The sequence below is a fragment of the Cynocephalus volans genome, chromosome 1 (genome assembly GCF_027409185.1).
Source record: "Cynocephalus volans isolate mCynVol1 chromosome 1, mCynVol1.pri, whole genome shotgun sequence".
Classification (NCBI taxonomy): Eukaryota; Metazoa; Chordata; class Mammalia; order Dermoptera; family Cynocephalidae; genus Cynocephalus; species Cynocephalus volans.
The window spans coordinates 293,210,580-293,233,446 of NC_084460.1; the positions used below are offsets into that span (position 1 = coordinate 293,210,580).

Sequence of the window (22,867 nt, forward strand, 5' to 3'; positions counted from 1 at the left end):
ACACACACCATTTAAAAAGAACCCTAAAGGTCACCTGTCCCTGTGATTATTTCACACCCCTCACCCCTGTTAATAATGCCACTCCCCCACCTCCATTTTTCTGTACTCTCATAGAACATTCTGTGTGGCTATATGCTGTAAAAAATTGGGGTTTTTGCAAACGTTCAGCTAACATCATGCTTAGTATATAACAGTACTCCCCTCCTGTAACCGCGAATTTCTGAGGTCACCATGTTAATGTAACAATAACAAAAACTAACCTTATTTTCACATAATTGGAAGCTTAAAGCAGCCTCAGGAAGCCAAAGGGCAACATTAGTGCATATAATGCGACATCTCAAGCTTGTGTCAAAAAGGGTAGACTCTGATGACTTCACACCCACTAGGATGGCTATAATCAAAAAAACGGAAAGTAATAAATGTTGGCAATGTGGAGAAATTTGACCCCTCATGTACCGCCGGTGGGAATGTAAAATGGTGCAGCTGATGTGGAAAACAGTTCGGCAGTTCCTCAAAGAGTTAAGCATAGAGTTACCATATGACCCAGCAATCCCATTCCTGGGTATTTACCTAAAAGAATAGAAAACAGGCGTTCAAACAAAGACTTGTATATCAGTGTAGCAGCATTGGCCACGGTGAGCAAAATGTGGAAGCACGCAGCTGTCTGTCAGCTGGTAAACAGATAAATGAGCAGTAGTGTATCCATACCATGGCACATTTAGTCATAAAAAGGAAGGCAGTACTGATCCATGCTGCAACGTGGATGAACCTTGCAAACATTATACTAAGTGAAAGAAGCCAGATGCAGAAGGCCACATATTGTATGATCCCATATATATGAACTATCCAGAACAAGCAAATCCATAGAGACAGAAAACAGATTAATGGTAGCTAGGGGCTGGGGGAAGGGAAATAGAAATGACTACTTAATGGGTATAAGGTTTCCTTTGGGGTTGATAAAAATGCGATGGTTGCACAACACTGCAAATGCACTAACAGCCAATGAATATACACTTTAAAATGATTAAAGTGGTGAATTTTATGTGATCTAAATTTTACCTCAATTAAAAGAAAGTGTGTACTTTAACTAAGGCAAGTGTTGGCACAGAAACCACTTCCAGAGTCAAAGCCCTTCCTCCAAAATCCATCTCCAAAGCAACCAACATCCCAAGAGACACAAGAGTGCTGGAGGCCAGACAGCAGGGGTCAGCTTGCAGTGTGACCTTTACCAAAAGGAGGACCTTTGTCCTATTGCCTTCTTCTAACTCTTAGGATCTGGAGGTTGTGCCAGTAACAGAAGGATCCAGGTACTCCCCATGCCCTGGATATCACATGGTCTTCCCAAACACCCAGCATCCATAGATGAAACAAAACCCAATGCTGAAAGGGCTTCATGTGGAGGCAGAATGTTTTATGACAGGAAGCAACGAAAGTGAGCACAAGGGGTCTGTGTAAATAGATAATAAAGTTCAGGGTAAGATGCAAAAGAGGACATATATCATACTGTCTTTTGTATGACAAGATGAGAAACTAAGAATATACGTGTGTTATTTTTGTGGAAAGAAATAGAGGAAGCATATAACAGAAAGTGGCTGGCCGGCTGGCTCAGTGAGAGCGAGGTGTTGGTAACACCAGTGTCAAAGGTTCAGATCCTCATACCAGCCAGCCGCCCCCACATAAATAAATAGATAAACATAAATAAATACAGCAGAAAACTAATGAAAGGGGTTCACTATGGAGGTGGGACGAAACAGGGTAGAAGGGATAGGAACGGCAGTGAAACTTCTCTCGTATATCTTATTATATCACTTTAACTTTTGAACCATATAAATGTTTTACATATTCAAAAAATAAAATAAAAACTTAAAAGGATGGGATAAAGCAAAACCCTGCAAGAGAGTGCAAACAGAAACAAATCAAACTGAAAATATACCAAACTGATAACATAACCACACAGAGCAAGGAATTGATTTAAGTACTCTGATTATGCAGCGTGAGATCTGTTCTAAGAACAAAAGAACTACCAAAAAAACTTGTGCTTTACCTACTAGGTTTACTGTTAGTAGTAATATTGGTCTTGTAATTCTGAAACTCTTTCATGCATGATATAGAGTAAAGCAAATAAGCAAATAGATTTTTTACTGTAAGAGAAAAAAGACACTAGAAATAAGTAAAAGAAGTTAAAGAAAAATACTGTAATGTTAAATTTGAGTTGGAAATATCAGTATGAACTTGTGATTTTTTTAAATGGATGTCCTTGTTCTATCCACTGAAGGGCCTAAGAGCAGTAACACCCCGGCAGCAACAAGCACACGTAACACTAAGTTCCTGTTGTATCCATACCATTTACCACTAAAGGAACCAGGGCTTCTTGGAGAAATAATTGCTTCTAGGTCTGGGGCTGGAAATGTACGTGAGCCTGGAATATCCTGTCCCCCCAGAAAGCAAAAAAGTGTTCGAAGGTGATTGTGATCATGTCAAAGGGATTTAGGAGCTCACCTAAGGGCTCCTACTGAAATCTGGGACAATTTGTACATCATAGCAAATAATGATAGGATTCAACAGACCTTTTTTAAAATCCACAAATCCACAGTGATTAATAATTTTTTAAAAAGCGACAGGGAGTGGGAATTCTTACAGAAAAAACTCCAGGTAGTAAATGTAGAAGGAATTTTTTAAAAGAATTAAAAATCACCATTTTGTAACCCCCGGTATAGGACTTCATTCAGACAAGCATCACCAATGATTATGAAATCCACTGGGTGTACTGGATATTCAGCTGATCCTGGCACCATGTGAGGATCCCACAAACTACTTACTAGTCCCAAAGGGGAAAATAGAGAGAGGCTTGGTGATCAAACTCAGCTCTGCCAGGATAAATCACACCTGACATTTGCACCTGACGTGATGCCATGAGAAGTACACAATGTCACCTACATCATGCTCCAGCCAGAAACATTAAACCTTAATCTAATCATGCCTAAACAACCAGATTAACCTGCATGTGGGACATTCTATAAGACAACTAACCTGGACTCTTCAAAAAAAGCTCACATCACAAAAACAAACAAATAGCAATAACAACAAAATGGCGAGAGACTGTTTTAGACTAAAAGAGACTAAAAAGACATAACGACCAAATATCATATATGAATCTTGATTGGATCCTGGATAGGAAGAAAAATCCAGCTTTGAAAGACATTCGGGGACAATTATAGAGATTTGAATACAGACGGTATAGTGGATGCTGTTATGCTGATGATAATGGCATTGTGGTTTTGTGGGAGAACATCCTTATTAGGAGATGCTGAGATATTTAGAAGTAAAGCATCACGATGTCGGCAACTTGCTTTCAAAATTGTTCAGCAAAATAAAAGTATGTAAAAATATACACAGATAATGGCAAAGCAATTATGGAAAAATGCTAACGGTTGGAGAATATAGGGTAAGTTCATCATACCCTTCTTCCAACTTTTCTGTAGGTTTAAATTTTTCAAAATAAAATGTTGGGCGGGGGGGGGCAGTGTTGCAGGGTGGACAGAGAAGGTTGTGACCAGCTAGCTGCTGGACCCAAGGCAGTCTGCCACTCAGGCAGGGAGTTTAGAATGGCCCACTAAATTACCATCCATGAATCCTTTTTTTCCCTCCTTTCAGCACCTAGTAAAACCCCCACCACTTGAAGACACTCTCAATCCAACACCATTGGAAACATCTGATGAATAGAAACACACCTGGCAAACACCATGCAGGTGGAGCAGAAGAGCCTCCTAGTGCCCCAAGCCCTGGGTAGGATCCCCTTCCCCTGCTGGGTTCTGGGCCTGTGAGCCTCTGGCTGGTCCCAGCTCTGTGCTCTTATGAGAGGGGTTGGAGGAGTCAGCCTACTGTGCCAGGGTGTCTCCTTTCTTACCACCTAGGACACCTGGGGCTATTCCTATGTGGACCTCAGGCTCTGCTGAAGGGGCCTCCACTCCTTTCCAACACCATCCTGGCTCAAAATTACATTCGTTCACTCATTCACTCATTTATACGATTATCTGAGCACCAACAATGCCCCAGGCACCGTTTTAGGCACTAGGGACACTATAATGAACAAGCAACTCCGGTCTCTGCCCTCATGGAGCTCACAGGCAAATTGCAACTGTGACAAGTGCCACAAAGGGGAGGAGCAAAGTGCCATCAGAGCTGGTAATGGCAGGAACTATCTGAGGTGACATTCGAGTGACAAGCAAGAAATATCATCAACAAGCTTTGGGGATGAGGTGGATTTGGGACATGAAAACAAAATTGTCAAGTAACACCTCCAGGGCTCTGGCTAATGTAACTGGATAGACAGTGGTGGTCTTCACCAGACATTCTGGAAGAGGCCTGCAGTGGAGGCGGGGATGACAGACATCCCTGCAGGCCACTGCACCATAGGTCAGGCACACAGAGGAGAGGACTGCACTGAGCCCCAGTCTGTGTGAGTCATCTGTGGATCAGTGACCACAGAAGCTAAGTATGGCAGGAACCTGCCTTGCTCCTCTTCCAGAAACTTCCACTACTCCTGAAAAGACACACACGAAAAGTCTACTCCTGTGCAGTTTCCTTTCATTAGCTCTTCTTTGTTCTCAGGAGCAGATTCTGGGCAGCATACAAGTCTCCTGTGGCTTGCTGGCAGGAGGGCGCCTTTCCTTTGTCTCCTAAAAGCAATGTGGGAGGGCTATGTGTGTAGGAGGGAACAGCTCAGGGACACATACACTCATGCACATGATTCTTTCTTTCAGGATTTGCTACCCCAAAGGTGTTTGATTAGCTTTGTAAAGATTAGAGATCATTTATTTGCCCAAATTTGGTAAAGGGAAAGCCAAGTATTTGTACTGGAAAATGAAACCCTACCCCATCACACATTCTCCTAAAAGCGAGAAAATCTTGCTGCAAGGATATTCTACGTGGAATGTATCAACGGGCTGGAGTCCTGCTTCTGAGTGGGCACAGCACAAAGGGGTGAAACGCAGCAGGTGTGGAAGCAGGGCCCCGAGTGTGGACCCTCGGGAATTAGGAGATGTGAGTTGGGAGGTGTATTCGTTTCCTGGTTTCCTGTAACAGATTACCACAAACCTGGTGGCTCAGAACAACAGAAACTTATTGTCTCACAGCTCCTAAGTCCAGAAGTCCAAACTCAAGGTGTCAGCCGCCCTCCCTCCAGAAGCTCTAAGAGAGAATCTGTTCCTCGCCTCATTCAGCTTGTCATGGCTCCAGGCGATCCTTAGCTTGTGGCTGCAACGCTCTAATCTCTATCTCTGCCTTCAAAAAGGACATTTGTCATTGGATTTGGGACCCATTCAGAATCATGATCCCATGAATTATTTCATCTCAAGATCTTTAACTTAATTATGTCTGCGAAGACCCTTTTTCCAAATAAGTCACATTCCCAGGTCCCAGGATTTATAATGTGCACATATCTTTGGGGGGCATGGGAGCAATATTGAACCCACTACAGGATGAGGCTTTCACAGACCACAGGGGATGGGAGGCAGCGGTTAAGCTTGCTTGCTTTCTGACTTGGCGCTGGTGCCTTGTGGCGAGGGCACTCATAGTGGAACTGTGCTGAGAAACCCATCTCTCCCTCAGGTTCTTGCTGCTGAAGAAAACAGGGGGCATTCTGGGAAATGCTGGTGGGCCCCAACTCCCTGCCCAGCTATGCAAATTATTAGTAGTGCCTATTTCAAGCCCCCTGCCTTGATGTCCTTTGCCGGTTATCCCAGGCCCCAGCTGTCTCTTCCCCATCAGACCCTACTACTTTAGGCATTGATCTTGCTCATTCAACCTCTCCCTCGCCCAAGCATCTGCCGGCTGCCTACTCTACTCCGGACTTCAGGCTTATGAGAAAACTCACTTGGCAATTAATCCTGTACTGCCTTGTCATGGCTTTGGCACGCTAGACTTGAACTGGTTCCATGAAGTCCCAGATTCCTGGGGGAAGAGTGCAAGTTTCGAAAGTCAGTGCAAGAAGCTGAAATGCCGCTAATCAAAACCATCCTCACAGATCACCTCTAAACCACCAGGAGCCAGGACCTTCAAGCTCAGAAGCAAAAATCCACTTGTTACCTAGCACGGCAGGTAGTGTCTCCCTCGCCCTGGGGCAGGGCTATTTAGAAGATGGGGGCAGGTGGAGGGAAGAGGGAAAGGCTTAGTTTTAAAGAGGTTTTTCTCTTTTCTTCCTTCCTGGGCCTTTCGGGCCTCCTGAGTTATTCTTCTCCATGGGTGAGCCACCCTGAGTACAAGCCCCTGAGGGTAGAAGGAAACCCCCTTATCTCTCCTTGAATGGGCTACAGAGTAGCCTGTGCAAGACTGGGCAGAGCAGGTTCTGGCTAAAGTCACCAAGGCAAGGCATGGAAGAAGGGAGAGTGATGTCCTCACCTGAGGATCTTGCTATTCCAAGAGACTCCTTCAGGGATGGCTCCCACCAAGAGGACTTCTGTGGGGAGCTGTTAATAGAGGGCTTTCTCTTCTCATCACTCAGGTCAGCTGCCTTTCCTCTGGCCCAAATGTCCGTCCAAAGCCATGACAAAGACAGACAAAGGCCCACGCTGTCCAGTTCTAGAGTTGAGTCACTGTGCCCAGTGCCTGTCACAGAGCTCCCCACACAGTAGGTGCTCGTTAAATGTTGAATGTCTCAGAGAATTCTCAGGGCTGCCGATCTCAGTCGGGACCCTGAGGGTCCCTGTATTAGTCAGGATTCTCCAGAGAAACAGAACCAATAGGATGTGGGGAGAGAGACAGATTCATTTTAAGGAATTGGCTTGCACAATTGCAGAGGCTGGCAAGTCCAAAACCTGCTGAAGGATGGACCAGCAGGCTGGAGACCCAGGGAAGAGCTGACGCTGCAGTTCCAGTCTGTAGTGGATTGAATTACGTCCCCCCAAAACTCCCTGAAGCTTGAATTGTGTCCCCCAAGTTTTATGTATTAGAAACTTAGCCCCCACTGTGACTGTTAAGAGGATGGGAAATCCTATCATGGTAATTGAAAGGTGGAGCTTTAAAGAGGTGATTGGATTGTAGGACAATGCCTTAGTGAATGTATTAAAAATGGTGGTCAGGGGTGTGGTGCTGAGGGCATTAAAAGAAGAGAAGAGTCTCTCTCTCTCTCTCTCGCTCTCTCTCTCTCTGCTTCCACCATCTTGCAATGTGAGACCCCTGGGTCACTGTCGCCACCACCATATGGACTTTGGACTTCCCAGCCTCAGCAGAAACTGTAAGCAATAAATTTCATTTTCTTTACAAATCACCCAGTTTCAGGTACTCTGTTATAGCAACACAAAACGGACTAATACACAGTCCTAAAGCAGTCTGCTGGCAGGGGCTGGCCGGTTAGTTCAGGTGGTTAGAGCACCATCATGTAACACCAAGATAAAGGGTTCAGATCTCATTACCAGCCAGCTGCCAAAAGAAAAAAAACAAAAAACCCAACCACAAAAGCTATCTGCTGGCAAATTCCCCTGCTCCCAGAAATGCTTTTCTCTTCCAAGACAGAGGGGTTGGGGAGAGGTCGGTCTTTTACTTTTTCTTTCTTTTTTTTTTTTTTTTTGGTGGTGGCTGGCCGGTAAGGGATCTGGACTCTTGAACCCTTGACCCTGGTATTATCAGCACTATGCTCCAACCATTGAGCAAACTGGCCAGCCCTACCTCAGTCTTTTTCTTCAGGATTTCAACTGATTGGATGAGGACCACACACACTGTGAGGGCAATCTGCTTTACTCAATCAACTTTAATCTACTGATTTAAATATTAATCTCATCCAAAAAAATACCTTCACAGAAACATCTAGAAATTTGATCAAATACCTGGGTACTGCGGCCCAGCCAAGTTGCCACATTAAATTACCATCACACTCCCCAGCCGCTGCCCCGCCAAGGCCCTCTGGGGCTCTTTGAGGAGTCTGACTGTCCATCTCCTTCTCTCTGCCCTCCCTCCTCCACGCTGGGGGGCTGGAGTCCCTTCCCTGACCTGTTCTACACAAAGAGACCCGAGGGACTTGAATTCCCCCTTCCCGGGCCTTTCTCTTTCCAGCCAGGTGGATCCCATGACTTTGAGGGCTCCTGGAACTCCATTTTCCCCAAGAAGCGAACTGTTGGCTGTGCCCAGAGGGTGGGAGTGGCTCTCTCTGCACCCCCTTCTCTTGCCCTTCCCTCCCCCTGCTTTGATGCCAGCCTGGACCCAAGGGAATATAAACCCTGGATTAGGAGCTGTTACCTTGCTGTACTTTCTTCTAGAGTTTAGCGCCATGTGAAAGTATAGCATTGGCTTACCTGTTTATTGCCTCTCTCCTCCAGAACATAAGCTCCAGGACGGCAGGGACTTCATCCCCAGAGCCTAGCCCAGCGCCTGGCACAGAGAGGGGCTCGGGGTGTGCGGTGGTTGAATGAAAAAATTCACGGAACATCTCTGTTGTTCAGCACACACCCTGCCAAGGTGTGAACACAAGCTCGCTACTCAGGCAATGTACGGTTTCTGCTCATTTCCACACTCACGCCGCATACCCTTCGTTTCTGAGCCAGCCCTTCCCTTCCCTGAGGGCAGGAATGATCTTAGCTCCTCTCTCCTGGAGTCTGCCCAGCATCGAGTGCCCCAGGACAGGGTCTCTTTGAGCCCCTGAGGGGAGGTGAGCCGAGTCCGTGAGGAGATGCCTCGCTCTACTTGGAGACAAGGGACCAGGACATACGGGAGGCGCAGGGGTGGGATCCCTCGGTTCCAGCCCCGCGGACTCATCCACAGTCATGGTCATTTCGGGGCTTTGCAGAGCAAAGAGCGGGAAGGGACTTGGGGACAGGGTTCCAACTTTACACCAGCTCTTCCTCCAGCCGTTCTGCCCCTCGGGGTTCCCCAGGGCCACCGGGGTCCTAGAGGAGGCACGATTGATCTTTTCCCGTCCTCTGACGCAGAGGTCCGGAGTAGCCCAGCCCGGCAACCCGGCAGCGCCCCCTGCTGGTCGGCGTCACTCAACCAGCTCCGGGAATCGCCGCCCAGGCCAAGGCCAGGGCCTGGGCAGGAGGGAAGATTTATTTTCTTCTTTAGCAGACTTGGCCCCCGGGGAATCCAGGAATCCACCTTTCACTCCTCGTACTAATCTAGCCTATACAAGGCAGGACTGCGGTTGGTTTCCCTTTTGCTTCTATTTCAAAAGTAATGTACATTTATGATAAAAAAACTACAGGTAAACAAAAAGAAAAAGCCCCCATATAGGAGTGCCAGATTAAAATACAGTGCATCCAGTTAAATTTGGATTTCAGGTAAACAACGAATAATTGCATGGACATGCTTATTCCAAAAAGTTATTCCTAGGTGATCTGAAATGCAAATTCAACTGGATGTCCCATATTTTTATTTGCTATATCTGGCAACTCTATATCTTTAAACTAGTTATGCCCTAGTTAATATGTTGAAGGATGTTTAGTTTTTTTTCTATCCATATATGTACATTTTTTTTACCCCCAAAAGAGGTGGGGCTCATAAGATAAGCTTTTGCAGTCTAATTTCTTGATTTAACAACATCTCATGAACATCTTTTCATGGCATCAAATGTTCTTTTATGGCCTAGTTTTCGTGAGGACTGTCAGACATCTGGAGACAATTATAGCTTCCTGGTCTACTATTTTTTTCCAGGCCCAACTGTCCTTCCTGTTCTTTCCCTGTTTCCAGTACTTCATCACTAGGGATGCCCATGCTCCTGGCTATTTGTAGCACTGGTGGCAGGTACCAGTCTCAATTCTGCAACACAAATAAGCAACAGGTGGAACCTTCCTCAGAGAGGCACTATGGATCTGGCTCAGGTATAAGACTGAAGCCTCCAGCTCCTTCTCTAGTACTCCTCATTCACCAGTTCCGTGACCTTGGACATGGCCTGGAACAGCTCAGCCAAGCTTCCTTGATTGTGACACGGGAGGGTGGTCATGGTAGGGTTATTGTGTGGATTAGTCTTTCTCTTCCCCACTAGATGGCAACCTCTACATGGGTAAGAAATTTCCATGCCTGTCAGATCACCATTATATCCTTGTAGGATATGCTCAAAACTCTTGCACATCACAGGCATTCAAAAACTGTGTGTAGAGCAAATGACAAAGCAACAGAAAAGGTAAGAGTCACCAATATCTGGGAGCCAGGGTGGGAACGGGGGAAGTGTGGCTTTGGTTAGACAGACTGAACTTGAATCCTTGCTCTGCCACCTTCTGATCTTGTATTAGTTTTTTATTGCTGCAACATCAACTTCTTATTGCTACATCAACTTAGATTTATCCATGAAGGAGTTTAAAGTGTACACCCAAGAGTCTCAGTATTCATTTTTTAACACCAGCTGATAGAGCCCCTACTTTTAGTGCCACTTCTTACCTTAAGTCTCCCCCCTCAAAAAAATTAAAAAGCCTCTAAAAGGGCTGAACTCAAAGAACCCTAGGGATGGCTCATCCCCCTTGCTAAGTTCCCACTGAGCCTGGTAGCCCTGCCACCTCTCTGCTCCTCTCCCCACGCTGTAGCTCTGTGGCTTCAGTGTGCCAGGGGCTAACGAAGGGTAGTCCACTGTGTCAGACAGTCTGTCCAACTGCAGGTTGAACTACGGTGAACATTGGCAGGACATGGGCTGCTTTTACCTCACTTGGGAGGGACAGAGCAGTTTAAATCTATGTTTTGAGAGTCTGGGACCTCTATTCCTTCCTGAACTAGTACTCCCCAATTTTTTAAATTTTATTTTATTTTTTGTGGCTGGCCATTACTGGGATACAAACCCTTGACCTTGGTGTTACAACACCATGCTCTAACCAACTGAGCTAACAGTCCAGCCCTCTCCAATTTTTGATAAATTTTTTATAAAAGCTGGTTTTGAAAGAAAAGGTCAAGCCCCAGGCCCAGGTAGGGCCTCCTACCTTCCACCTCCACACTCAAGTCTGCCTGTGGAAAGGCCAATGCCTGTACAATGGGGTTGGCAGGTCTGATGCATCCTGGATGGAATTCTAGGGTCATTTTCAATACAGTGACCCAGCTCCCTAGAGAAAGACCACCCAGTGAATTCCTGACTCTGATCTTCCAGATTTCCGGAATAAAGGGAAAGGAGCTGGAAGTGTTTTCACCAAGAAGGGTTTGGATTGAGCTGAGTCTCTTTGGGCTAAGACTGAACGACTAGGAGAGGCGAAGAACGCACCCCCCAATGCTGCCCATTCTGCTCCACTAAGCTGCTGGGCATTCTGCCTTTACCTGGTCTTCCCGAAGCTCCCACGGCCTGGGGCTCCTGGGTGTTTTTAGCAGGATTCCAGTTCAGGGTTTTCAGATAGACAGCTTGCTTTTCAGAGTGTTTTATTTTCAAATTTTTAAAAGTAATTTAGAACAACTTGGGAAAGCTCATTTTTTAAAAAAAAATTAACAAAGGGAACGATTTTCCCCACCATTGGGTTCCCAGTTTCTGAGGCTGTCCCGGATCCCCCTGTCCCACCTCCCCAGGGCTCTCTTTGCTCACCCTGTGTGCTGGGCAGCTAAGACGGTTTTATGCTTTTTGCTTTATTTTGTTTGTCTTCCTGATGATCTTTCCTGGCATTTTGACAGGCCTCTGGTACCCGTAGAAGACTGGAACCAAGAAGACCCAAAACCATCTCCTGCAGCCCCAGCAGTTTATAATAGTCCAGGACCTCTGGCTTGCAGATCACCCAGAGAGCAGCCGGGCTGAGCCAGGTAGGGCCTGCCTCCCAGGCCGCAAGCACCCAGAACCACTACTCCGTTCCTCACGGCTTTTCAAAAGTTCCAGGTGCGCTGAGCGTCCGGATCCACCGCTTTTTAAATGACCCAGGTGCACAAAACTCCGCTTCCCTTGGACGCTTGGGCCTACAGGTCCATCCTTGGGATAAAAGGATGTGCCTTTTGAAGCCACAGACATACAAAATGACAGAGAAGCTACTCACCGCCAGTTACACCAGCGTCCAACAGCAACTTCCCTGCGCTGGAAGATTTCTAAGGAATATCAGGGCAGAGGCCCTTGGCCACGACAGGAAGAGGTAGGGTGCCGGGGTATTGTGACATGCTCTGGGGAAGGGCAGCTTTTCCCTTGGCCCACGGAGGCCGGGGCCCAGAGGGCAAGGGAGCCGGACCGGACATGGAGCAGTGGCCTGGGGCCCAGCCCTCCAGGGCCCCGCAGGAGAGGAAGGCTGAGGCGCAGCAACAGGCTCCAGCCCAGCCCGTCGAGGGCCACGGCCAAGTGCTGCTGATAAGCGAGCTGTGGCAGCAGGATGCGTGCAGCACGAGCCTGCAGAACCTTCTGGAGGAGGCCCCGACCGACCAGCTCGCCGCACCCTCGTCCAGCCGAGCCACGGACGGCCACACAAGCTCCAGCCCCCGCGCCAGGCGGCGGCCCAAGCGCTCAGGCGACAGCTCGGTGAGCGGCTCCGACGGGCCGGCCGCCAAGTCCCAGCGCTGCAGCGAGACGTCGCGGCGCTCCCGGCGCACGGCCGCCGACCCGGGCGAGCGCGACGCGCCCCGGGCTCCGCCTACGACCCCCGGGCCGGCGGCGGCAGCGGCGGCGGCCGAGGAGGACGCGGCCGGGGGGCGGCCGGGCCCGCAGCTGCTGCTGGTGCTGTGCCGCGCGGGGACGCTGTGCACGCAGCTGCCGCGCCTGCAGCTGCTCCTGCAGCAGGTGCGCGCCCGCGCCCGCCGCCCGCCCGCCGCCGTCGTCGGGGTCATAACGCAGCCGCGGCGCCACGAGGAGGCCCAGGCGCGCCGCCGCATGGAGGCCCTGCTCGGCGGCGTCTTCGCGCCGCGCAGCCCCGCCGTGGAGGTGCACACCGCCCTGTTCTGCCCCGGCCGGCCCGAGGGCACCCTGGACGTCCAGCGCGCCGCCAGCCAAGCGCGCAGGGTCCCCCTCGTGGACCGGGCGACCCAGACGGACGGTGAGGGGCCTGAGGGCGGGGGGCCGGGAACGCGTGTGTCAGGTGCCGGTTGGGGATTTTGGAGGACCGGGGCCCTCCCCCTGTGCTCCACATCTACTTATGCCTTGCCTGGTTCTTTAGTCTTCTCCTGCAGGGAATAATAACTACAATAAAAACACGCCCGTTGTGAGCCAGGCACTGTTCTAGAGCTTTTCACGCCTCACGACAACCCTCCGAGGATGGTACTTTGTTAGAGTAGCTGGCCTGCTGCAGAATTCTTATTTGCACCCTTCGGACCCTTCCTATCAAGGAATCCAGGCCTGTGGCCCCAGAGGGCTCCTCTGTGGGTCCCCTGGGCAGTGGGCTCTTACATGAGCACCAAGTGCCTCTGTCTCAGGAAGCCCCTTCCAGCTCCGCCCTTCCAGGGGCCGCAGTAGGGATGGAGGAAGCGCTCTGGGCTGGGCAGTCCCAGGCCCTGATGGTCAGAGCAAGTGTCCTCTGTACAGACCCCATGACATGTGAGGATGGAGAGCCGGTAGATGTCAGAGGTGCCATCTAGCTCAAAGATGCTAGCTTCAGGACACTAATGACATGCTTGTTCCCAGTGCCCAGGATGCATCCAGAGGACCGGAAGCCCCAGATGTTCACACTGTCAGGACCTTATCCTGCCTAACCGCATCCCCTTAGACTCATTCTTCTTGCTCCCCTAAATAATCTGCCATGTTTTCACATCACCTGGTTAGCAAAGCCCCTCACCTGTGGACTATTCCAGCCGTCCATCTGTGAAAAAAATGCCTTAGGACGAAGGCTCCAGGGTGCCTTGTGGCACACCCAACCTGCCTTCCAGGGTTTCCTGCCGTCTGTGTCCTCCCCACCTTCACCTTCATTCAAGTCAGACAGCTTGCACTGAGCCCCTCCTCTGGACTTCAGCCCTCCATGTCTCCACAGTCTGGAGATCGGGGAATGAGAGAATACAAGGTTAAAAATCATGATAACGCCATGCAGAGTGTGACCAGCGTCATGCAAAAGATGAGTGAAAGATGGCTTCCAGATGGGAACCTCAAGAAAGACTTTAAGAGGAGATAGATCTTCTTGAGATGGGTCTTGGCCCTGCGAAGTGGTTTGACAGAGATGGAGAGGGGAGTGATGGAGGCACACGCAGGGAAGTGAGGCGTGCTCACCAGACCACCCGTGCACGTGGATGGCTAGAGCTGGACCTAGGTAGCAGCGTGGTGGCCGATAAGCCTGGGATAGCGGGCTGTGACTATGCTGTAGAGGAGTCGTGCTTCCAGGCTAGGATCCTGTGCTCAAGCAAAAGGCAGGGGCCCTGGAAGACGTGCTGGCAAGAACTATGACAGTGCCAGCCTTCCTCGTTCTTCTGGGACAGCCTCTGATCCACGAGTGCCCTCCCCCTCCTTCTCGGGACCACCTTTACTAAGGAATGCACACATGTATTCACCACCGTCAGAAAAACTCCTCACTGCTGCCTAAGCCTACCCACTGGGTTTCCCCTATCTCTCTTCTGGGGAACAGAGACCTATTTTCTGTGCCCTTGTGGGCTTCTTCAGGTGAAATGGAAAGTTTCTTTCCTTGCTACCAGGAAATTCTGCCTGTGTGTGTCTGCCCTATCTGACTGATTTAAACCAGGGGTTCTCAACCAGGGGCTATTCTGACATCCCACCCCACCCCTGGGGACATTTAGCAATGCCTGGAGACATTTTTGGTTGTCACGGGGTTGCGGGGAGTGATACGGGGTACAGGCCAGGGATGCTGCTAAACTTCCTGCAGTACACAGGACAGCAAAGAATCGTCTAGCCCAAAATGTCAATAGGGCTGAGGTTGAGGCCCTCAGTCAAAGCCCATTGGTGCCTGAAAGTCCAATTTTGCAGAGGTGAATGCCTTAGGAGTTCCTGACCTGTCTGCTAAGTCCCAATAGGGTTCCTGCCCTGGGTTTCCAGTCCCTGTTTCTAGATGGAATCCCTTCGAGGGACCCGTTGCTCTTGACTTCAGAGAATCATCACCTTGTAGCTCACCTGCCTCCTGAACTTCCTCCATACACCAGAGTCAACCACATACAATCCAACACTGTTGCTCTGAGCTTCCCTTCACTTCTAATCCTTCATAACTTTGTTTGTTTCTTTCTTTTCTTCAATCTTCTCACTCAGGGGATTCTTAAACTCATTAATTTTAAAGCATGTATAATTATCAATTCCCTATTGCTTTCTGGGGTCGTGAGAAGAAAGAGCAGTGAACTGGAATATTGCCCTGTTGATCCCCCCAACCAACCATGTGACTTTGGAGAGTAATTTAACTTCTCTAAACCTCAGTGTCCTCTTCTGCAAAAAGATAATCATTAAGGTCTTTTCAGGCTCTAGAAGCCATAACATATGTCCTTTCATTTCGCAATTCCCACTGGGTCTGGCCTTCTGTGGAGACCCCTTTGAGCCCTTTGTAACTAGCTAGGTCTGCCCTAAACCTTATCCTGGAGCAGCAGTATCATCCCTGCAGGCCACAGTTCATGGGATTAAAAATCAAATACTCGTGTACATAGTGATGCATTCAAGGTGGAAGTAAAGTCTTCTAGTGTGAACACATTTTACGTTGCAGTCAAAGTGTGAATTCTAGGTTGTCTTTTAAAAGTGCTTTTCCCTCTTCTATCCTAAAATGAAAATCACATTATTAATTTAGAGAACGGTTCATAGGACCCTGCTTAACTGAACCAGTCTAGAGTTGGGGAGATAGTCTTCTGTTGCCAATATAATGAGTTTGAGAAAATTTTAGCTTTCTGAACAGCTTTTATATTTTTAGGGAAAATTATTTGCCAAATGCAAAGTCAGGACACCTCCCGCCACCCCCACCCAGGCTCCCCTCCCACAGTGGTGCGGAAAGGCTCTGGAGGAAGGGGGAAGCTATTCTGAGATGGGAGAAGCCTATGGGCCATAGAAGGTAAAGTCTTCTTTAAGGTAGAGAAAGTAAAGAAGCCCCAAATCTTCAGGAAAGTTACCTAAGAGAAAAATGCATTGGTGAGCATAGGTTGTTTTGTTTGTTTGTTTGTTTTTGTTTCTGTATGTGGAAACCAGTGACAGCTGAGCATCACATCCCGGGTGTCTTAGAGTGAAATACAACTCCCATGGACCCAGGAACACACCAGTGCAGAGGTGCCTGAAGGTGGCGCTCCGGTCGCAGAATCGTGGGGTCCAAGTCATCACAGGCCCCACAGCCAGGCTGAACCAGGCCCACAGTGGGCAGGGCGGCTGCTGCCTCTTCCTATCACAGCAGCCTGGGAAGAGGGAGGACACCGGGCTGGTATCTGTGGAAGGAGAATGTCCCGGGAGCCCTGCCATGGGGACCACTCTGGCTTTTGTGACCTCACAGGAGGTGTGGGTGACCATTCTCTGTGGGGCCTGGGTCCAGTCAGAGGCCAGAGCCATACCCCTAGGGCAGAGGGCAAACGGCCCCTCCAGGAGGGAGCCAGGAGACCAGGCAGCTCCATGTAGGTCCACGTTAGTTTGGGAGGATCCACCATGAGGAAGGTCAGAAAGAAAAGGTCAAACACCAAACGCCACCAAGAACCCACCTCACAGCGTGCTAGCTCTGAGTCCACCACACAGCAGACTAGCCCTGAGTCCACTTTGCAGCAGCCCAGCCCTGAATCTACCCCACGGCAGCCCAGCCTTGAAAACACCCCACAGCAGCCTAGCTCGGAGCCCCCGCCACAGCAGCCTGCGACCCCAGCTCTTCCAGCTCCTCCAGCTCCCAAGACCCGCCGCTCTTCTGGGCACCTGTCGTCTTCGAACAATGACAAAAAAGCAGCCCCTCAACCCAGGAAACCAGGTAGGCAGTCTTCTAGCTCAAGCACTTCTAGTCTTCCTGCTGATGCAGTCCAGTCCCCACCCCCACCCCTGCCCTGCAGAGTCTGGTTCTTGTAGGGTAGTGAGGTGTATTTAACATGTACTCTGGAACTGCTCTTGTGGACTGTGAAGGTTTTGGTTTGGGTTTGACCAGGATTCCTGGGTTTCATTATGCCTCACCTTCCTGAGTCTCCCTGAAGACAGCCACGCATACATATTAACATTCAACTTGGCTCCATGGTGATACTGGCTCACTGGGAGTCAGCAATACCAAGTGACTGCTACAAAATGAAAAGCAACGTGCATTAGTAGAAGCATGTGGTTTAGCACGAGGGAGGTTGTCATACCGCTTTATTCTGTCTTCAAAAGGCTATCCGCATGGGCTATAAAAGACGCCTAGCAAACTAGTCCAAAGAAGGAAGCCAGGTTGATGGAGGATGAGAGGGATTGGGGGGGGGGGAGGGCGGCGAGAACCATTTGCTGTATGACGGTTGGCTGAGGGAATTGGGGATGTCTGTCTGTCAGGTGGACGATGTGGCATGTCATTCCCCAGAGGTCTAAGGGTCTATGCATAGGGTAGTCAGATAAAATACAGGATTCCCAGTTCAATTTTAATTTCAGATAAACAACAAATAATTTTTTTAGTGTATATATCCCAAATATGAGAGTACTTGAAAAAGCTCATGGGAAAATTGAATTAAAAGATAATATGAATCCTTCCATGAACTTTTTGAAGATCCCTCTCCTTGCATGGGCATCCTGAATTTTTAATTTGCTAAATTGGCTACCTTACCTATGTGACATACTAGAGACAGATTTCTGCTCCACATAAAAAACTTTTCAACAATTAGCTCTGTCTGAAAATGGAATGGCTGTCCAGGAGAAGTGGTTCTCCATCTTCTCAGGAGCCAAACAGGGCTCATAAGCGTGGGATTGTGTAGAAGGAATTCAAATGGAGTGCAGGAGGTGGGCTGGTTTATACTAACAATAATGGTAATAACGAACTTACATTTATCACTGACATTTACTGAGTACCCAGCATTCAGCTCAGCCATCTAAGTTAATCTTCTCACTTGACAGTCCTATAAAGGAGAAACTATTATCATCTCCATTTAGCAGATGGGGAAACTGAGGCTCACGGGAGTCACACAACTTGCTCTCAAGCTGGCACTGGTAGCACTGAAAGGGGAACCTGGATCTATTCTGATTTCAGAATCCTCACTCTTAACAACAGCACTTACCTTTCAATTCCAAGAGGCCTGGTGGTCTCCACAAGAGGAAGAACATCCTTCTCTGAGTTTCTTCTGGATCTGCAGTGAAGTCAATGCCCATGGCTCTGTGGCCCTGAGCAGGCCACACTCCCTGGGCCACAGTTTATTCCTCTGGGATGATGTGGGTGTAAAATAAGTGATATGAGTGAGAGTGCTAAATCCAAGGTATCGCCATGACGATATTTCTGCAGCCAAGAAGCAACCCGTTCTTGACATATGGTAACGGTTTTGAATGTTTGGCTATGTGTTGTATACATTGTGATTGTCGACCACTGAGATAAACATTTCTGGATTATGGCCCTCAGAACTGGTATCTGTAGAAAGCAGAGCTTTCCATTCCCAAATCTTTTAATGAATGCATGTGACTCCCCCCAGAGAGGAGCTTGGCTTATTGAGGAGGCAAAGCAAGAAACGTTGGTGGCTCATCAGTGGTTACAGTGGACACCCTACACTTCTTCCAGAGGAGTTTTCCTCTTTGAGCAAGAGTGGAAAGGAATGTTGGAGATATGGGATGAGGGCCTGTAAGTAAAGGATGCCATTTTCTAAAATCCAACGCTGTTTCTGTGCAGAAAATATTGTAGCCCAAGAAAATACAAGTCTTCTGCTCGAACGGCTGTAATCAAAAAGGTGGACAATAACAGGTGTTGATGGAGATGCAGAGAACTTGGAACTCATATGCTTCCGGTGGGAATGTAAAGTGGTGTAGCTGCTATGGAAAACAGTCTGCAGTTCCTCAAAGAAACATGAAGTTACAGCATGACCCAGCAATTCCGCCCCTGGGTATACACCAAAGGGAATTAAGAACACATATCCACGCGAAAACTTGTACATGAATTTTCATAGGAGCATTATTCATAATAACCAAAAAGTGGAACCTAAATTCCATCAGCTGATGATTGGATAAACAAAATGTGGCATGAAATACCACAATACAATTAGCACAATGCAATATTACTTGGCAAAAAGAGGTGATGCACTGATACATGCTGCAACACGGATGAGCCTTAAAAACATTAGGCTAAGTGAAAAAAGATAATCACCCAAAAAAACGCACAAATTGTGTGATTCTATGTATGTGAAATGTCAAGAACAGGCAGATTTATTGCCAGGGACTGAGGGGAGGGGAAACTGTGGAGTGACTGCCAATGGGTATGAGATTTCTTTGGGGGAAGATTAAGATGTTCTGAAATTAGGTAGTGGTTATGGTCACACGGTTTTGTGAATATACTAAAACTACCGAACAATCTAGAAAAGTGAATTCTATAGTCTGGAAATTATACTTTGATTTTTTTTTTTTAAAGGTAAATCTTGCCTTTGGAATCCCTTCTTTCCCCATTCCCAGAAAAGTGTGTGTCGTGGGCGGATCTAAGCAGGAAGTATTCCTAGTCTTCTGGGTTGACCACCGGCTTCATGGAGCTTAGGACTGGAAGAATCTGTAACTCTGTTGAGTAACGGGGTCAGAAATAGGAGGGAATTGTCCATCCAGAAATCCTCCTGCCCAACAGCAGAGGGCACCACCTCTGAGTTCTGCTGGGATCCATACCAGAGGAGGACAGAAATGGGAGATATGTTTGGGCAAGTTATTTCCAGGACTGTAAATTAGAGCAGCGGTTGCCTTCTGGATGGATCAGTATATACCCTAGATAAATGAAACATGGCAGCTCCTATTCCAGAAATCGCAATGCAGCCTCTCATGGGGTGGGCAGTCTCCTGCTTATGTCGCTTCCTGTGAATTCTGTGGCAAGAGTTTTCACTGAATTACAAGTTAGAAATCCTAAGCTGAAGTCCACTTCTGCAGTCTACTTGCGACAGGGGCATATGCCTTATATTCCTTGAGCCTCAGTTTCCTTATTTGTAAAACAAGACTAACAGGATTCCACTTCACAGGATTTTTGTGACAAGTGAGATGGATAAGGAGGTGAAGTTTGGAGCACCATACAGGTGTAATTTTACAATTTTTTTTTATTATTCCTAGGTAGCACCAGTCTATAAAACAACCATTTTCCCACACAGTTAGCCTTCTCTCCTGTTTGGTAAGAGAAAATTTTTTGTGAGAACTGCCTTCCCTGGGTAGTCCTGAATCCCTGATAGTGCCTTCGAAGTCTAGGGCTTCCCCTGTGAATCCTGCAGTTGGACCTTGGGATTAGCGTGGCTGTTGGAGGAGCCTTCTTGGACTGTCTTCCAAGCTGTCCCCAGCCTCCTGGAGGCAAGTGCACCTCTCATCTCTTTCCTTCTCTGTCCAGCAGAGCCTCTGACTCATGCGGGCCCGCGATCCTGCTCCTGTGCCACTTGCCCCGGCAGCTCTGCTTGCTGGCATCGTCTGGGGCTGTGCCACGGCCGCATCTTCGATGTCCTTCTGCCTCGGTACTGGCAGGCCGTGCCAGGGAGAGGATGCCCAAGCCTCCTCACCTTCTACAGGTTCCGGAGCATGTGGGGGGCTGGAGCCTCGGGTACACAGTTCTCAGGGCCAGGCTCTGTCCCAGACCTTATCGGCAATTGTGTGTAACTTCCTCTTGCGAATTGTATATAAGCCACAAGGAAAGTCTTTCCCTCTGGGTTGCCACTTCCTGGGGTTTGGCAGACGGGGGCCCTTTCTGACCAGACCCACCCGTAGGGGACCCATCCCACGTGCACAGAGAGGTGCCAGTTTTCTTCCTGACTAGGAATTGCTTCTTCGGGGGTTTCATTTTTTTTTTTTTTTTTTCTCTCTGTAGCTGCCCACTCTTCCTCACAGAGCACACTCGCTCCCAGCTGCTCCTAAATTCCCTGTCACTCAGCGGTCCTGTGATTAAACACTCTGGCCAGCCCCCCTCTCCCATGGCTCAGGTTCTTGACCTGCATTTGAATTTTCCCCAGAAGTTAGTGATAAAAACTGATTGTAACTCATAGGCCCCCTCCATGTAATAGCAAGACCTCAACCCCCTTCAGAGTCTGTCAGGCCATTTCTGGGAGTCCCCACAGGGAATGTGCCTCCAGGCTGGTCTGTCGGTGGCAGCCCCCATGACATCACCCCCAGTGTCTCTCCTCTTTTCCTCTTACACAAAGCCACCTGGAGTCACGTCACGGCCACTGCTGCCCCTCATGGGACGACCCCTCTTTGTGTCAGGGGAACAGACTGAAGATGTTACCCCGTTCTTCAGTGGTGCGAGGCTGTGTGCATGGCTGGGCCCCAGAGCAGCTCTGCTTGAATTCAGGGCCGCACAAATCTCCTCGGAAGAGGTCCTTCCCCATGGGGGTCTCCTAGCCCTGCCCCAGGAGCAGGGCCCACCCATCCCCCATCCTCATCCTGTTTCTCTTCCCAGCCCCTCTCCTACCCGATCCCCTCCCCATCCATAGTTGGAAAACTCCATTTCTCATATGTATGAAGAGAAGCAAACAGATACCAGGTGCATGGGGAGAACATGCCTGGAGCCAAAAACACTCTACCACCTAGTATGTCCCATTGAGGATGGGCCTGCCCACCACCCACACCACTTTCCTCCTACACACTTAGTTTTTTCATCCATCTGCTGCCAAATTGTGCCATGAGTTCATATCAGTTTAAACCCAACAAGTGTTGTAGAGGGAAACCTACTTCTGCATGGGATACTGGGCACAGCGAGGGAAACCAGAACAGGGAACTTGAGCGTTGAAATTTTTGTAGTCTATATGGCGAGCTAAGACCTGTGCAAAGATGCTAGTCAGAAAGTGCTACGTGTCCTATAGGAGAGGCTGCAGGAGTTTCTGAACAGGAGAGCACTTGCTTCTGAAGTGGGGGCCAGGTCGGAGTGTCAAGACATGAACTGAGTCTGAAAGGATCTTGGGCCCCTCTACGGCTTTAAATGAAAAGGGAGAGCATTTTAGGTGGAGGGAAAGGCGAAAGCAAGACTTGGAATCACGAAGGTGAGGGGGAAAGGGAAGGGACACAGTCTGGCCAGAGTAAGATGTGTAGTCTTAATTCTGTGCAGATTTTAGCACCTGCTTCCACCGTCTTTGCATTTCTCATGGGAGTATAATGTTGGCTCTTGGCTTTAAATACACATTCACATTAAATAAGAATCCCTACTATCTGGAGGATTTTTATCCAAATGAATTTTGCATTTTAATGCCTTCTTCGTAATTAGCATAATGATAAGGTATTCTCCCCACCTTTGTAGTGGGTGTAATACTTTATTTTCTGAGGTTTCTCATCTCTAAAATGGAGATAAATGATAGAACCTACCTCATAGGGTTGTTGTGAGACTTGAAGACATTGGGTGTAAGGTGTTTAGCACAAGGCCTGGCACACACATCCTTGACCTGCCCCCTCTGAGCCTCCAGGGCAGCTCATGCTCAGATCCTGGGGGGATCTTGTGGTAGGGAATTGCTGGAAGGGGTGGGAGGAAATTATGTGTTCTCTTCAGAGAAAGATTGATAGCAAGGAGATGGCTATTTCTGCAATCCAGAGGGGACCACATAATTTCTACTTTCTCCTGCCTGTAGGCAAGCACTAAAGCCCAACTTCCCTCAACCCCCACTTCATTCTTTGATTTACAGAAGACCTTCAAGAAAACACTCCAGTAATCATAACTCACGTGCTCCAAGCCCTCGGGACTGTTGCTGTAGCTCTGGGGGCCCTGGGAGCTGCCTACTACATCGTTGAATCCCTGTGAAAAAGCTCCCAGGCCCACGGTCCGGCAGGTATGTGGAGCCCCTGCCCCTTCTTTGAATGAAGGTGGTCTTTACAGGTGAACCAAGCCCCCCAGCCTCTCCAGGGAAGCTTGCGAGCTGAGCGACTCATTCCTGGCCTCCGGGTCAGGTGGCATGGCTCTCTCTGGATCTCTCAGATGTGCTAGACCCATTATTAGGATCATCAAAATGGAGCCCCGACCTCTTCCCTTGCCCC

The 22,867-nt window shown here is 48.6% G+C and overlaps 1 protein-coding gene across 1 annotated transcript; it reads left to right on the plus strand.

Moving 5' to 3' along the window:
- The first annotated feature begins 16,405 nt into the window (after positions 1-16,405).
- Positions 16,406-22,624, plus strand: SPATA3 (spermatogenesis associated 3). Its single transcript, XM_063086781.1, has 3 exons — positions 16,406-16,715; positions 20,250-20,421; positions 22,519-22,624. Exons 1-3 carry the CDS (start codon positions 16,406-16,408, stop codon positions 22,622-22,624), a joined length of 588 nt encoding a protein of 195 aa, XP_062942851.1.
- The last annotated feature ends 243 nt before the right edge of the window (positions 22,625-22,867 follow it).